Genomic DNA, 16,692 nt, shown 5'->3' with positions numbered 1-16,692 from the left:
GAGAAGTCCCCAGAACTGACATTTGATCTTTAAGATGTTCTAAAGGTAACCCATTCACAAGTTCAATATGTAAATAAGGTATCAATATGTAAATAAATATCTCCCACTTGATAAACCTGTCTGATAGCTCCCTACAGGTCACTGTTTTAATTTCTTATACATCCTTCCAAAGTTTCTTTTTGCAAATAAGATAATAGTTATTTTTTCCTCTATTTTCATATATTAGGTGGCACGTGCACACATTGTTCTGCACTGGCATCTGAGTCTTTTTTACTTAGTGATGTGTTTAGATCTTCCCAAACTGATACATAGGGAAGGATCGTGTCCTTTTTTATGACTGTACAGTATTCCATTGCAGGGCTATATCATCATGTAAAAACTTTACCACAGATGGGTATTTGGGTTGTTTTCATTCTCTGCAATTATAGACACACCTACATACATATATCTATAAGTAAATTCTCAGAAGTGGGATTGCTGGGTCAAACTTACATATTGGATAAATATTGTCAACCTTCTCTCCTTAGGAGATGTGTCAATTTCAGCCTGCAAGAGCAATGCACAAAGGGCCCCACAGCTCCACCAGAACTGTGAGTCCTAAAACTTCCAGATTTTTGTCAACCTGATGGGGGAAAATGGTTCTCAATGTATTTGCATTTCTCTTATGAGTAAGACTAACCATCTTTTTATAAGATTGATTTTAAAAAATTACATGTTTGTTGATAGTCTCTGACCATTTTTCATTTGGTTGTTGGACTGTTATTAGTTTCTAAGAGCTTTTTTTATATTGGGATTGACCCTTGCTCTTGTTGGTGATTTGAATTTCACTCTGACTTTTGTCTCTGCTTATGTTTTTTTAGTAAGTTTTTTTTAAGATGGTCAAATTTATCAATGTTTTTCTTTGCATGGCGATGTCTTATTCAGATTTGTATCTGTTGCACCTGTGACACTGCAGTGCAGTTTAGATTCCTGATTAATAGTTGATGAAAAAAATATTCTGCTCCTTGTTGATAACAAGAATGACTGATTTCCTGAGTAGAGATCCAAGCCCATGTGATATACGACTCTACTACTAACACTATTTGTTATGTGTTATGTAAGTTGGGATGGTTTTGGCTGCAAATAACTCAGGAAGAACCAACTCAGAATATTTCAGCCATAAGGACATTTGTTAACTCCCAGGATTAATTTAACCTATTTTTCCTAAGCAATCATTCTTTCAAGAATTGAACAATACTTTGTCAATGGAAAGCTTTGTTGAATTACTCCTTCTACAGCTTCTACTCTAAGCATGTGGATTACTGCCTACAAATGAAACCAAATGGGAGGAAACATCATCCGGGGATGGAGAGAGAGAATTTAAAAGTTGAAAGGCATATCTTGAATTCTGTATTTGGGATGGGGTTGGGGGTCTGAGATCACACATTGCTGAATCTTTCAGTCAACTAAGCCAAGTAATTTTGTTTTTCTTGTTGAAGCCACTTTGTGTTTCTGTCATTTGCAATGAAAAAAAATAAAACAAATTCCAGTGGTGGTCCTTTGACTTCTAAATCCTGTGGAAAGGCAAATACCTTCAGCTCCAGAGGTTGACCTGAGGACTTCTTTGGGTCTCTGTCCTTCTGCTGGACTGGTCAGCAAGTTCTGGAGTCATGCTCAGACTTCTAGAAGGCTAAGAGCTTTTGTTTATGGGTGCTCAGTAGTCCAGTTCTAGAGAACTGCAAGATGCTGCTGGGGAAATGGTGAAGGCAAGCAGTCTGGGACCACTGAGGCCTAGCTATCCATCATCCACCCACCGCCTGTCCACCACCTATCCATCCACCCATTCATCATCCAACATTTATTAAGTGCTGTCTCCATGCCAGACTCTGTTGTGGGCACTGAGTGTACAGGATGAGAAAGAGACTGTTCTTGCCCAGTGGCATCTGAGTCATCTAGAATTAAGGCTAAAACACTTACCTGACAGACTGTGGACTGCTGGCTTCTGTCAGAACCAGCCTTTGGCATTTAGTCATCACAACAGTAAAGTAGTTGACCATCTAGGCAGTTAATTTCAGGATTAGAGGGAATATATCTGTTTTCACCCCAAGCTTCTTCCTAGGTGGATGGCTGTAAGTCTACTATTAGTACCTCTAAATGGAAGTCTATTAAAATAAAAACTCCTTTTACAAATAATTTACTTTTTGTTCAGTTCTCAACAGAATTTTTGCTGATGGAAGTTTTGGCAGTGGCAGGAAGGGGGGAAAGGTCAGAGCATGGTTGTGGTGGGTGCCCGAGAAGCAGGGCGTTGAGACAGTGGGGCAACACGGATGGCACAGGAGTTCCACAGCAATGACTTCCCAGGGTGCCTCTGCTCCAGTCTCTGTCTACTCTAGCCAGAAGCCAATTCAGCCAGTAAAACTCTACTCATTCCAGACGTTGTTTAAGCTGACAGATTATAGTGAGAGCAATCCAGGTATTTTAGGCAACTTTAGGGATTCTTCACCTCCACTTTTCCATCCATCCATTTAATTTTTACACCATTCTCCCATCCACATATCCAACCATTTTGGATTATTACTAACCACACATCAACCAGCCATCATCCCATTCCATCTACCCACTCATTTATGCACTCACCCACCAAATCATCTCTCCATGTTTCCATAAAACCACATATACAACCATCCATCCATTCATTTCACTACATACAACCACTTGGTCATCAATTCAGTTGTCCAGCCAATCATCTATCTACTCATAATCTACATAATCACGCATCTAGTCATCCCAACATTGATCCATTCATCCTCCAATCACCTAGCTAGCCATCTGTCTTCCACTCGCTCAACCATCCATCCGCCCACTCAGCTCTTGAACCATCTATTCATCCATTTGTCTAAAATGTACATTCACCCATCCAATTACCCATCTGACTCTGATTCCAATTATACCTCCATCCTTCCTTCTATCTCATCTATAATGGGATTCTAATTTGTGTCAGCATCCACTCTGTGGACTGATTCCAAGCACATCTGATGCTGGAGATACAGAGATGAAAACCAATAGCCCTGCATCCAGGGAGCTCAGAGTCTAGTAAGGGAGTCTATCTCACCCTTGGCGATGGCTTTCTATCCGTCAGAGATTCTAGCTCTGAGATGCCAATCACTGAGTCATCCCCCATCTCCACTGACATGGACACCAGCCAGTTGGTAACCCTGGATTTCACCAACACGGGGAGGGGAAGGAGCTTTTACTTATGTCTAGCAGCCAATCAGATGGAATCAGGCTCTACGTGGAACTCTGTGGGCAGAAACAATGCTCAAGGCATCCTCAGGACTTTTCCAATTGCCCCTCCTTGCCCCCGATACTGGATTCTCGGCTCACCTACTGTAAAATGAAGTCTAATCCCTGGAGTGGAAATCGGTTGTACTTTCTAGTTCAACCGTGCAATTTTCCCCAGTCTTTTAGTAATAGCCCACAGATTTTCTCTTTGGGAGGCCAGGTCTCCCCAATTTTTTGTTCATGAGGGATCAAACCCTAAATCAAGCTCCATGGGTAGTCCGTGACTCAGGTTTGGACAATGAGATACAGTCCTCGGGCTCTGTCAGAATCCCTGTGCTGGAAGTGCTCTTTCTATAGGTGTGGTTTTGCTAAAAAATTCTTGGTCATCTTTGCCACATAGGAAAGAGTGTGACTGAGAACTAAGACCACACAGGTGGAAGTCATTTGATCACCTGGATCCAGCTATGCCTGAAGTCAGTAACACCTAAAGTTCCTGAAGACATTTTTCTTTTTTTGTCTTAAGCCAGTTTGAGTTGGATTTTATTCCTTTGCAACTGAAAAAGTTCAGAAAAGGCCAAACATTTGGAAGCCTGAAGAATGGTAATAAAGTAGTGGTACCCTACCCCACTTCAAAATGTAAACGTGGTTTTATTTAATGCCTCTTATCTGTCACAAAGTACCACCTCCTCTCCAGCAACTCCTCTTCCTAGAAAACAAGATGGCAGCATAAGGCACGTGCACTGTCCACATGACGTCAAGTTAGGTCCTTAAAAACGAATAAGCAATAGTTTTTCCCAACAGCCCCAAATCGCCTCCCTCACCAATTGTTCAAAGAATGATTGTCCCCCCCAAAGCACAACTTGGAGCAGAGAGTGCTTAAATTAGAGCTGAACACCACCCCACATGCCAGTTTAAAAAACCAAACCAAACCAACGACTAAGAAAACCAACAACACAGGTACGAGAGCGTAATATCAGAGTAATGACATTAGTCCATAAATTAAAAAAAACAAAAAACAAAAACAAAACCGAGCCTGTCCCCTCCTCATCACCAGCCCTCCCCCAAATCAGCAGTTCCTTGCTTTTGTGCTGTAAGTCTTGTAGAAAAGTCTGGACTCCGAGCCAGCCCTTTCCCCCAAAGTTAAATATCCTAAAGCCACTGCTGGGTACTCTGCTTCTCAGGACCCACGTTTTGGACTGAAAGGACAGCTTCTGAGATGGTCACTGGACGCGTCCTCCCAGCTGAAGGGACCCTTCTGGTGCTCAGCATCTGGCGGGGAGGCAGGGAAGGTGAGGGGCCTGGGTGGGTGGGATGCCCCTTGATGGCAGATGGTGCTGTGGGTCCTGCTATAAATACTCCAGCTCCAGGGCGTGCCTCAGTGCCTCCAGGTCAGCGTGGCAGGATATCCGCCAGAAAGGCATGTTGTGCTAGAACACAGAACATCAGCCCTGCGGTTATGGTCCTGCTCAGCACCTCCTGCAGCCCCCTGGATCCCTGTCCACAGTCAGGGCCTTATGAGAAGCTAACCCAAGTCAGCATGCTGTGGGCGTTTCCCAAACCAGGAGGCGTGTGGCATTGTCAGCAGACCCCTATCTGGCCAGTACACGCCAGTCTGGCCACACGGTTTCTACTCCCTCTGAGCCTGTTCTGGTTGGCTCTTCCTGTGCCACCTGGCTTATCGATGGACACCCTCCCCTCCACTGGGACCAGCGTGGTCCTAGGTGGTGCGTGGACGTGGACTTCATCACGCTGCAAGAAAGCTATTCCTTTTTTAAAATTTGTGCTCAATTTTGCTACTTCAAGGAGAAAGACTCAGCTGGGGGCAAGCGTGTCTTTAACCCTTCACTACTATTTGCTGATCTTCAGCGGAGCAGAGCTGGGCCCGGAGAGCGCGGGGCAGGCTGCGGGGAACAGCACCGCATACGTTTGTTTTCTCTCTTTACAGCAGGTGCTGCCTGCACTGCATGACTGTCATGATAGCAGGTTTTCAGTTTTAAATATAAGTGAGTTGATCAAAGGGAAGACGGTAAGTAGTGATAGCATAGGCAGTATGTGGATACAACAAGAGTTGTGAGTGGTGTAAGAAGTGTTGTGTTACTACTGGTCATGGCAAGAAATCACTCACATGGAGAGAGAAATTTGTGAAATACAGATGGGGGTTAAATGTCAGAGAGTGGCCTGTGAACAGCTCTGTTCTACCATCATTAGCTGGGTTACCTTAAACAACTGCCTTTGCTGCTTGGCTGTAAAAAGGGGTACTATTTACTGTATACAATTGTGGCTATTCACAGTGCCTGGCACATATACTGACTGCTTGATAAACATGAGCTGCTACTACGATTCTATCCACATGCACAAGGACGTAGCTGTATACATGTAGACAGAGACAGGACAGTTGCGGGGCAAATTGTGTAGGTAGAGGGATGAATTTGGGAGGGTACGCAGAAGTTTAGAAAACAATAAGATTATACCATGAAGATGCAAATAAACCATCCGGCAGGCATAAATAAAATGTCATGGAGCCAGCAAGAGGAAGCAGCCTCTTTTGGTGGCCCAGGACAGGGTGGGGCCAGGCCAGGCGTCCCAGAGGAAGAGTCATGGGGCCTGAGCATTGAAGGATGAATGAGGGTTTCCCAGCTGGCAGGGAGCTGGACGGACGTGTGTTCCAGGCAGAGCATCCCTGGGTGGGCCAAGGAAGAAATGCAAGGACGCCAGGGGAGGGTGACTTGGGAATATAGTCATGCAAGTGGTTGTGCATGGTGCATATGTGCATGTGAGTGTGTGTGTGTGTGTGTGTGCGTGTGCATTATATGTGGAAGGGTGAGGGTTGGAGAAAGGCTGGTTGATTAAAGTTTCTGTGTACTGTGATGCAGAATTTGGGTTTCACTGTGTAAGCTGATACCCAATGTTTTAAATAATCATCTTTGAACTGAACTATTATTGAACCAGACCCTGTGTCGGGAGCTTTCTGTTTACTCTCATTGCAACACCAAAATAAAAAAAACCTAGAAACAAAACCAAAAATACCTTTTCCAAGTGGGGGAAAGAAGAAAAGAAAATTGACTTAACCAAAGTTGAATTACTGGCAGGCCAGTAATAAGTATGATCATTGCCAGTGTGGCACACTGTTAAGTGTCTGCTGTGTGCCATGCACTGTGCTGAACACTTCACATACGTTACCTCATCTAGCCTCATCAAGATCCTCTGGGAGAGGCGCTATTTCTATCTTATTTTGTAGATGAGGAGACTGAGGCACGCAGAGGTCATGTCGGGCTCTAGGAAAGAAACTTCACTGTATTTTTATCGCTGAAAAGTTTAATCATTAGCTAAAGTTGTTGCTTTTTGAGTTTCTCCTTTCTTGCTTCCGGAACCTGAATTTGACAGCTCTGTGCCAGGATACAGGGGATGATTTATGACCTTCTAAGTAAACTATGACAAGCCCAGCCCCAGCCTTGTTTGCTAGGGAATTGTCCTGTATCCTTCCTGACTTGTGACCCATTAAAGCCAATGAGGAGATTGGCTGGGGGCTTCTGGGTAAGGTTTTCCTCAATGATTAAGGGGAGCCACCTGGGAGAACTGTTCCCTCCTTACTTTCCCTTCCTATTTGGATGCTGTCATGTTAGTATGTAGTGCCTGGAGCTGTGGCAGCCATTTTGAGACCATGAGGCAACAAAACAAAATAAAAAGCCAAAGATGGTTAGAAAGGTACAGCAAAATAATGGAAAGGGACTCTTGATGAAATTTTGACCCACTGAAACAACCTAGGGTACACTTACTTCTAATCTTACTGGGTGAGCATGTTTAAGTCATCATTTCCTAAATTTTCTGTTATCCACAGCTAAAAGATACTGAACTTCCTCAAGACAGTCCTTGACCTTAAATTATTTACTGAATGAAAAGATGGTGCTTGATGACTATGGTTGCCCAGATTTCTTGTGGTAATTCTGCCGCCCTGTGAGATTCTATGCCCACAGGCTAGAAACTACAGGTGTCCTTTGGCTCTGGCAACACATCAAACCCTTTCTTGCTTCTAGGGGGTCTGCACTTACTACTTTGCCAATGCATCGTATCATTGTTTATCTTTACCTTTCTGGTGTGTGGCAGGCAGAATAATAGTCCCCCAAAGATGTCTGCATCCTAATCCCTCAAACCTGTGAATATGTCACTTTACATGGCAGAAGGGATTTTTCAGATGTGATTAAGTTAAGGATTTCAAGATGGGGCGATTATCCAGAAGGGAGGGACTTTGTCCAATTGTCCACTGCTGTGTCCCCAGTGAAGCCTTCTGTATAGGTGGTACACACTCATGGGGTTCTTACTGGAGTCACAGATAATAAATCCATAGGTTAAAAGTAAACAAGATGATTTCTTCGTGTGATAAGTGCTATGAAGGAAACAGAACAGATGGGTAGGGGGGAAAGCAGCTGAGGATCGGTGTCTACTTTTGATTGCGGGGTCAGGGAAGGCCTGTCTAGGGTAGGAGTGATATTTAAGTAGGCCCCAGAGGATGACAAGGAGGTACGAACATGTGAGGGAGGTAGGTGAGGCAGAAGACACAGTAAGTGCAAAGGCCCTGAGGAGGGTTTGTGCTTGGAGTGCCATATTCACTGCGCATTGCATGGCTCCTGGAACATAGTAGGTGCTCAGGAAATATTCACAGAGGGAATGAAACGAGGAAAGGTGGAAGGAAAAGAGGGAATGGGAGCTTCTCAAAGTCCTCAATGAATACATATTTTTCCCTTTTGCTCAAAGGAAGCAGAATTCCATCTATCATGGGCAACAGATTGCTAACTCCTGAATGTCTTCCAGTTACCCCAGCTCCTCCACCCTCTCCTCCCCAGCCAGGCCTTCCTTTCTCTGCAAAGGTGGATTCTGGTTGCTGCCAGGCCCATCCTGTCCCTCTTTAAAGAATGTAATTCATTTTTCTGGGAGGAAATGAGCAAAGGTGGACGAGAATGTCTCAGCCGCCTCCATCCCAGGCCTGATGGCTCTAGAGTACAGGTGGATTTACCACCTGTGGAGAGGAAGAGACAAATGACCCACTAAAGTGGAGATATTAACAACACTGTCAGCTGAAACAGTCAAAGCTCCTGTCCTATCACCATATTTCATGCTGCTCAGGTGTCCAGTGGCCTGGGCTAATGACTCCCATCCATCAGGCCAGGAGAGCTGCTGGCATACAGCGTTTTTCACTAATGGGCTGGGGTTGCTGCTTCAGACACAGGCAGAAGTTTTTAGGGGAGCTCAGTATCTGGGGGTGTGTGCACCCTAGTCTTTGGTGGACTCCAATCCTGTCTGACCAGCTTAGGGGTACAGACTGACAGTGTTTGAGACTCCTAAGTCCGCCTCCCTTCCTGCCAGGTGTTTGAAGCAAAACACATCAGTTTGATGGATCAGCTCCGTAAGCTTAGGTAAATTAACTAACATCTCTGAGTCTCAAATCCATCCTTTACAAAATAAAGTGGAACAATGTCCACTTTGCAGGGGAATTTGAGGATTAAATAAAATGACCCTGTAACAGGAGAGTGAGCCCAGACCAGCAGTTCTCAAAGGGGGAAAAGCCTGCTCCCTAGGAGTCATTGTGGAGATTAATAGAGGTAAGATTTTTTACTATTATAATGATTTGGGGGCACAGCAGGTGGGGACAGATGTCTTGCCTCATGCCACACACCTTGGGCCTGAATGGTTTTCAAATGTACAAACTCATTTCTAACAGCCTGAGCCTGGATGCTGGACTCGTAACATTTTACATGTCGTATATAGAGTTATCTTTTGCATGTTTTTAATAAGACCTGAACTTCCAGGGGTCCAAATGCTGTGTCAATCCAGGGAAGTCTGTATTGTGTTTAATTCAGAACCTCTCCCTGAGTTAGCAGTTGGAGAAATCACGTTACAGCTGCAGCACCTCACCTGGGTCGTGAATGGGCAGGAATGCACACCTGTGTCCACTTGTTTGCTGGGACCCCTCGCAGCCACAGCACATTTGGGTGAGAGCACTGGGGTTTTGTGTCTGAACATTTATGTACTGAAGCACACGCTGTTTTGAGGATAAATGAGTCTCCCTTTATTTTTCTTTGATAGTACCATTAGGTATCGATCTTTTGGACATCACAGCTATGTGCAGGTCATATGACCCATAAGTATTTCATTTCAGGATAGTAGAGGTCATTTCAAAACATCTGCTATGCTGCCCTAACAAAACTTCTCTGATGGTGAGACGGCTGGCAGATGGCAGCAACCGCTCCATAGGAGACCCTGTCATTTTCCAGGTGGGAACCAGAGGGCAGGTACAGGGGCACCGGAAGCCCTGGGCCTAAGCCTGGTTCTCCCATGCAACTTTGATAGAAGCAAAGATCTATTTTGATGGCTGTCACATGCTTAGGGAGAGTTTTCAGTTAGATCCAAACTTGAAAGAAGGAATGGGGGGCTCTAGAATCCCCCTTTGACCCTGACAGTGGACTTCAGGTAGTCTCATCACATAGATCACACTCTTGACCTGGCATAGTATTTCTGGAACACAGGAAGTCAGACGGTAATTCACGTGATTCATGCCCCTGCTTTGGCCATATCTTTGTGTATCACTGCTATTACTATTATTAAGATTTTTCTCTCTACATCAATTTACTTTCAGAAGAAGTGCTCAAGTCAAAACTGAAGTCCTTTGGGTGGCTCCAGGTCCCTTCCCGAGCCCACCTCCTGCCACTGCCCACCACTGTGGTTCAGTCTGGCTTCCTGTGGGAGCTCCAGTTTTCAGACCTTTGAGATTCTTGGTTTCTCTCTTGGAAACGCCCTCCCTCTGATGACCCATTCGGCCCACCCCCTCTCCTCCATCTTTGGTTAGATGTCGCCTCACAGTGACGCCTGCTTTGACCACTGCCTACACTTGCAATTTGTCCCAAGTCCCCTCTGTTCCCATTCTCTGCTTTTTTTTCCCAAAGCACCACCTGACATGCATGTCAATTATGTGTTTACTGCTTGTCCCCGGCTGTGGGCTGAGAGCCCTGTCCTGCTCACTGTAGATCCCCAGTGCCTGCACTAGTGGTTGGCACATATAGGTGCACAGCTAACAGAGCTTACACACTAGCTGGAGGGTCTGTGATTAAGCTACTGATCACACAGGTAATTCTTTCGTGACAAGAGGGGACAATGCCCTGGAAAAAGAATATGGACAGAGAGTCACTGATCTAGCTGGAATATCAGACTAGGAGCTGACCAAGGAAGTTTTCTCTCTGGAAGTGCTGCTGAAGGTGAGGCCTAAAGGATGATTCTGGAAGAGCTGCGAAAGGGGAGGAGCCTTCCAGGTGGAGGGAATAGTATATGCAAAGCCTCCTAAGCTCCCTGTCCCTAGCCTCTCACTCAGAAACCTAAAGCCTTTCACTTCTTGTAGGTTTCATCCACTGAGACCCTAAACATTTTTGCATTTTCTTGGAATCTGTTGCTGGGGAGGGAAAGGGGAAACCAGGTCCCCCAAATTAAGCTCTGTGACATTAACAATCCACTTCCCAGGCCTCTGGGTGGGCAGCGGCAGGCTCTCTGGGATGCTGTTGACAGGTCCAGAGCCAGGACTTCGGCAGCTGTTTCTTTTCCAGGAAGAGAGCTGTGGCCACCAGAACCCCCTGCCCCTCTCCTCTTGGGCTCAAGATCACAAATCCAGGATTTTCCTTTTCATTAGCTTAATGCTGTCTTTATTAACTGGGAAGAGTTCCTGGAACATATGATCATTAAGTATTAAATAAAACGCACACACGTGCACGGCCTCCCTCCTAACCCCCCCACGAGCCTGCCCTGACAGGGCGTCTCTGGGCTCCCGAGCAGTTGTCCTAGAGACAATCCAGGGCTCCCGGGGTGGCAGCCAAACAACGAAGGGGGATTTGCAGAAGGAAATTAGTCAGGATGCTTCGGCGATTTGCAAATGGGAATGGACCTGCAAGCAAAGAGCCCAGGAAGCAGGGGACCCAGCCAACAATGCGAAGGTGGAGAAAATCCGTGTAAAGAGCCCTTGAAAACCATGAGATGGGCTCGAGAAGGAGGGAGAGTCAGCCCCGGAGACGGATGGAGTACCTTTTTTGCTCCCTGCTCCTCTTCGACACCATCGCCAATCACGATGTAGACGGCTTTTCTGCCGAATCGCTGCATTATCCTTTCGAAGCAGCTCTCCTTCCCTGCACACCCGGAAGGAAGGAAGGAAGGAGAGACACTACGTGAGGACCTACCGTGCCATGGTGGGGAATGGCACTGCCCGTTGTGAGCCGCTGCCCACGGAAGCACCAGGTATTAACCATTCATCCTCAAACGTTTGAGGCATGCACTGTCACCACCCCCACGTGGCAGGCAACAACACGGAGGCACAGAGAGGTTCAGTGGCTTGCCCAGGGTGACACAGCAGGACAGACAGCATTGCAGGGGCTGGACACCAGCTCTCCAGTCCATGCTGCTGTCTGGTGTAGGAGTGCTGGACCCATTTTACAGAAGAGGACACGAGGCTCTGAGAGGTGAAGTGATGTGGCCACACCCCAGAGTTAGGAAGCAGAGGTGCCAGAGTTCACACGCCCCCGGGGAGGCTGCCTGGTGGCAGAGCTGACTGTCAGGACGCCTCCCCTGTACGTTCTTCTTGCTGCCTGTTGATGACCACCTCTTCCTGTTTTCCTTCTTCCCAGGTGCCTGGGCAGGAGCATCAGTCCAAGCCCACTGGATTCAGATCTTAGCTCATCCTGATTGTGTCAGCAAGTTTAGTAACCATAATAATAGTTAATGAAAAGAGCGATAATAATAGCTTTCTCTCATTGAATTCACTGTGTCCTAGGCACTCTGCTAAGCTCTACCTACACCGGGATTTCTCAGCCTTGCTCCTATTGACATTTTGGGCTGGATAATTCGCGGCTGTGGGGGCTCCCCTGGGCGCTGTAGGCACTGTAGGGTGTCTAGCAGCATCTCTGGTCTCTACCCGTCAGACCACTGTAGCAGCTTCTCTAGTTTGGAAATGAAAAATGTCTCCAGATGTTGCCCAATGTCCCCTGGGAGGCAAACTGCCCCCCGCTTCCTCCATGGGGAACCACCGACTTACACTAATTCATTTAACTGTCACAGCAATTGTTATGAAATTGGAATGAATCTGATCCCCATTTTAGAGATAAACCCAGGGTTGGTGAGAGGCTCAGGGTTGGTGAACTGCCTTAAAGATGAGCACAGGAGTTACAATAACAGTAAGACTGCTCTTACAGTTGAGCACTTGTGCTCTGCTGGGAACTGCTACATGTTTTACACACATTATTTAACTTTGTCCTCTGTTTAGAGGTATTTTGATCATCCATTCTACACACTAAGAAGCTGAGGCAGAGAGGGGTGACATCGCCTGCATTTCCCTTGCAACTAGCCATGGCCACGTGACAGAACTGGGGCCAGCAGGAGGGAGCAGAAGTAACCTGTGTCCCGTCTGGGTCTTGGCTTTAATGTGTTGGACATGAATGACTCCTGCTTTTCTCCCTGCATGGAGGCTGGAATGATGATGTGTCAGGACTCTGAGTTGATCACATGAATGAAAAAAAAAACACAGGGGGTGATGGAAAAACAAAATGGGAAGGACTTGGCTTCCTGGGTGACTATGAGGGCAGAGTCACCAACCAGCCAGCATCACTCACCTCTGGCCTATTGACATGTGAAGGAGAAATAAGCTTTGACTCTGATGTGAGCCCTTGTATATTTAGGGTGTGTTTGTTATAGCAGCTTTGTAGGTGTCCAAACTAATACACACCCTTTGGAAAACTACAGGCCTAAACCAACTTCTTTAGAGGCAGAGGCTACAGCAAGTGGTTTGTGGGGGTTGTTTTGGGGATCTGAGTAATGCCCGTGGACAAGTTCTTCAGCTTCCCTTACCCGGGATGGAGAGCTAACCTCACCCTCCCTCTCTGCATTACCCTGAGGTCTGGGTTCTGCCTACCTGTCTTGGTTGCACTGTAGATGTTCTCAATAGGAAACACAGAGCCCAGGCCATACAGCAGGACTTTGGCCAGTGCAGGAATTAGTTGAGTGGTGGTGACCAGCACGTTGACGCAATTGGGCCTGAGGACAAAGAAGACTGTGTGTTAGAACTTCAAAGTGCCGCAAGGCTAGGCCTCCTCACCTGGCAGCGTGGGCCAGGAGTCGGGAGGAATTCTAGTGGGGTTTGGAGGCCCTGGTTAAGTTGTCTTCTGGGAAGGGTAGGGCCCAAGGATCCTCCAGCTGCTCTTTTCTTTCAAGCATGAAGCCAGCCTGACATTGAAATGTGATTTGAATGTAATACTTTTCTTATCTAAAGGGAAAATGTTTATTGCAAGGGGCACACACTTAAATGGCTGCAGGGGCCTACTGATAATGTAAATGAGTGATATGGAAGAAGTATAGGACAGCAGAGATAGGTGGGGACTGGGGCAAACTGGAGAGCACATGCCATTTCTGATATTTTACAGAACCTAGACACTGGGAGCTGTGGATTCACTTTCCCAGTCTTTGGGACAAAGTATATAACAGAACACATGAGGAGGGTGGCTTCTGCTCGTGGGCTGTCATTTTGTAACCATTCATAAGTTGGATCACAAGGTTTTTAGATGGTAGTGCAGAGGAGTAATTTGTTCTCCAGGCCTAGATGATCTTACTTAAGAGGAAAAGGCAAGTTCTTGGGAGGCCCAGAATGAAACTGGACCCTCCCTACGTCAACAAGTACTCACCAAATGATCTGTGACATTTCAGAGGACAATATTGTGACTTGTAGGTGTTACATGCAAGAGTGGATGGGACAAGATGGACCTACGTACAAAGGTCTTTAGGTCTGTTGGGCCCTGATAAGTCTCTGCAGCTATTTGCTCAGCTCAGGTTACAAGAGGTCACGGTGCCTTGTACACCCGAACTTCATCAAATGTCTGGGAATTATGAAAGTGAGAATTTGGAGAGCCCCATTCCCCAAATGTGGCAATGAAGAAGCCATTACTCTCAAATGGGAGAAAGTTCAGAGGCACAAAGGAAAACGGGGCTCCCACCTACCGGGAGTTGATGAGGTTTAGTGCCTTCAGGGAGTGGGTCAGCCAGAGGTCGGTGAGAGCTTCCAGCTCGGCTCGGAGCTGTAGCCAGGTCTCTCTTTTGGGTGCTCCTATCAACCCTATGGACAAAGAAAATAAAGATTGGGGAGCTATCATTTTAGAGGTCTGGGGGGATAGAGTTAGGATAGGGGAGTCTATCAACTGTACTTTGATGTTTCATATCAGATGACACCCAAGTGCTCTTAATCTTATCCACTGATTGATTCATTCATTCACCCACTCACCCTTCTACCCACCCACTCATCTGCCTATCCATCCATCCATCCATCCATCCATCCATCCATCCATCCATCCATCCTTCCATCCACCTACCCATCCATCATCTGATCATCTACTCATCCATCCATCAACAAATAATTCAGCAGGAGTGCCTTCTATGTGTTCAGTATTGTAATGGCACTGAACACACACAGATGAACAAACCATGTGGATTATAGAGCTTATACTGTTACAGTAGAGACAAGAATTAATAATAAAATAAAAAAGACATCATTTAGTGCATGCTATGTGCAGGTCCCTGTGCTTTCAGGATGATTTATTTCATTTATTCTCACAGCAACCCTAGAGGTGGACACTCTTTTTTAAAAACTGAGATATAACTGACATGTAACACTGTGTAAGTCAGGTAGGGAAACAGGCTTTGTGAGGTCAACTGACTTGCTCACTGCAGGGAGGGAATCACGGAGGCAGGAGCGGAACTTCAGAGCTCACTCTGGTGTTTCTAAACCCGATTGTCATTTTCCCAGCCATTAGGGCCCTTAAGGTACAATTCAGACTCCACAGTTGTAACCCTGCCCTGACCGAGTTGCCAGTCTCATCTCTTAACCACTGCATGGATGGCCTTCTGTTCCAACCCCAGGGGCCTCCTCTTGGTGCTTTGAAACATCAGGTATGTTCCTGTCTCAGGACTTTGCACATCTTATTTCAGAACCTGGACCACTCTTCTGACCTCATCTTCCCATTCTGCCAGGCTAAATCCTTCACCCTCGTCTTAAACGTCACTCTGCAAGGCCCTTCCTGGTCAGGTCTCTCTATCTGAAACCCTCCCTGTACCTCTACTTCATAGGCACTTGTCACAACTGTAATTTAAAAACGTATCTGTGTGATGACATGTTTGATGTCTGCCTTGACCATTGATTATTTGCTCCATCAGCGTGGGGACCAAGTCAGTCTTGTTCACCACCACGGTACCAGCCCCTATAGCAGGGGCCAGCATGTGGTTGGTGCTCAGTCAGTATTTGTTTGAGGAGAATGAAGTCACAGAGACAAAATGCTGTAGGTGGCCTCTGGTTTTCCTTTCTTTCTTCACCTTCCCTACAGCCCCTTAGCTGGGGTCCTTAGTAGCAACCCAAACTGTTAGGGGCACAGCACTTTACAGTTTGCAGAAGGCTTCCCCACATACGTGCCATGGGTAGCTAGCTGGTCAACCACTCCCACTTTGTATCTGCTGGGAAGTGTACTTCCAATCACTGTTTGCCTCCTACCTGCAGCATTTCCTCCAGGCTTGGTCTCCTTCCCCAGGTAATAAGAGCAGCATTTATGAAGTGCCTACGTGCGGCAGCACTGGGCTGAGCACCTTCCACATATTAATTCACATTATCCTGACATTGATCCTGTGAGTTGGGCAGCATCATCCCCATTTTACACATGAGAAAACTGAGGCACAGAGAGGTTCAGTAACCTGCTGAGGATTACCCAGGACATGGCAGAGGAAGGCATGAAATCAGGCAGAGGCCTCTGAACCTAACCACTGCTTCCAGAGATGGACTTATGGAGCGTTTTTGGCCTTCATCCTGTGTGCTGCAGAAGTCTCTCTTCTGAGCACATCTTCTAAAACCCTGGGAATCCTGGGAGCCCCCCCAGGCTGGAGGCCGGTGACAGAGAAACAGCTGGGGCGGGGAAGGGTGGCGGAGGGAGCCGGCCGAAGCTGTGAGAAGTGGGGGCAGGACCTCAGCCTGCCAGCTGTGTGCTCCGTGCCTGTGGCCCTGCTGGGGCTTCCCCTCAGCCCCTCAGCCCCTCAGCCTAAGAGGGAGCAAAGCAGTCTGAAAGAGCCCTGGGTGTTTGCCGCACTAAACCTGCTCAGGCAGCAGATGGCCTCCGTCGGCCGGCTCCCTCCCTGTCTCCCCTGTCCCTGGCACACCGGTCCCTCCTCTCTCCCTGCAGAGGTGGGTGAGCAAGCAGGGGGATGGCCTGAAGCTCTCTGCTTCACTCCGGCAGTCAACAGAGGCTGTGGATGTGAGAGGCCACGGAGTGCGGGCCGAGGTGGGACCTGGGACTCCCTGGCGGCTCTGCTGCCTGTGCGGTAGGGTGCTGGGCAGGTTGCTTACCCTCTCTGATCTCAGTTTCCCCCTTCACACAC

At 47.0% G+C, this 16,692-nt stretch overlaps 1 protein-coding gene and 1 long non-coding RNA gene across 6 annotated transcripts in view; one reads left to right on the top strand and one right to left on the bottom strand.

Moving 5' to 3' along the window:
* LOC118920741 (uncharacterized) overlaps positions 1-16,692 on the top strand; it is a 78,604-nt gene that overhangs the window by 7,041 nt on the left and 54,871 nt on the right. For both annotated transcript variants that reach the window (XR_008997992.1, XR_008997993.1), the window contains exon 2: positions 528-590. This is a non-coding gene — a long non-coding RNA (uncharacterized LOC118920741). The remainder of the gene's footprint in view (positions 1-527; positions 591-16,692) is intronic.
* EYA2 (EYA transcriptional coactivator and phosphatase 2) overlaps positions 3,890-16,692 on the bottom strand; it is a 217,088-nt gene continuing 204,285 nt past the window's right edge. For all 4 annotated transcript variants that reach the window (XM_057503051.1, XM_036902084.2, XM_036902087.2 and 1 more), the window contains 4 exons: positions 14,278-14,392; positions 13,199-13,320; positions 11,323-11,423; positions 3,890-4,688 (listed from right to left, as the gene is read on the bottom strand). In XM_057503051.1, coding sequence (XP_057359034.1) covers positions 4,608-4,688; positions 11,323-11,423; positions 13,199-13,320; positions 14,278-14,392 — 419 coding nt within the window. In that variant the 3' untranslated portion in view covers positions 3,890-4,607. The remainder of the gene's footprint in view (positions 4,689-11,322; positions 11,424-13,198; positions 13,321-14,277; positions 14,393-16,692) is intronic.

The sequence above is a fragment of the Manis pentadactyla genome, chromosome 5 (genome assembly GCF_030020395.1).
Source record: "Manis pentadactyla isolate mManPen7 chromosome 5, mManPen7.hap1, whole genome shotgun sequence".
NCBI lineage: Eukaryota > Metazoa > Chordata > Mammalia > Pholidota > Manidae > Manis > Manis pentadactyla.
Note: the sequence above shows the minus strand (reverse complement) of the source record. Positions and strands in the feature narration are given on the sequence as shown.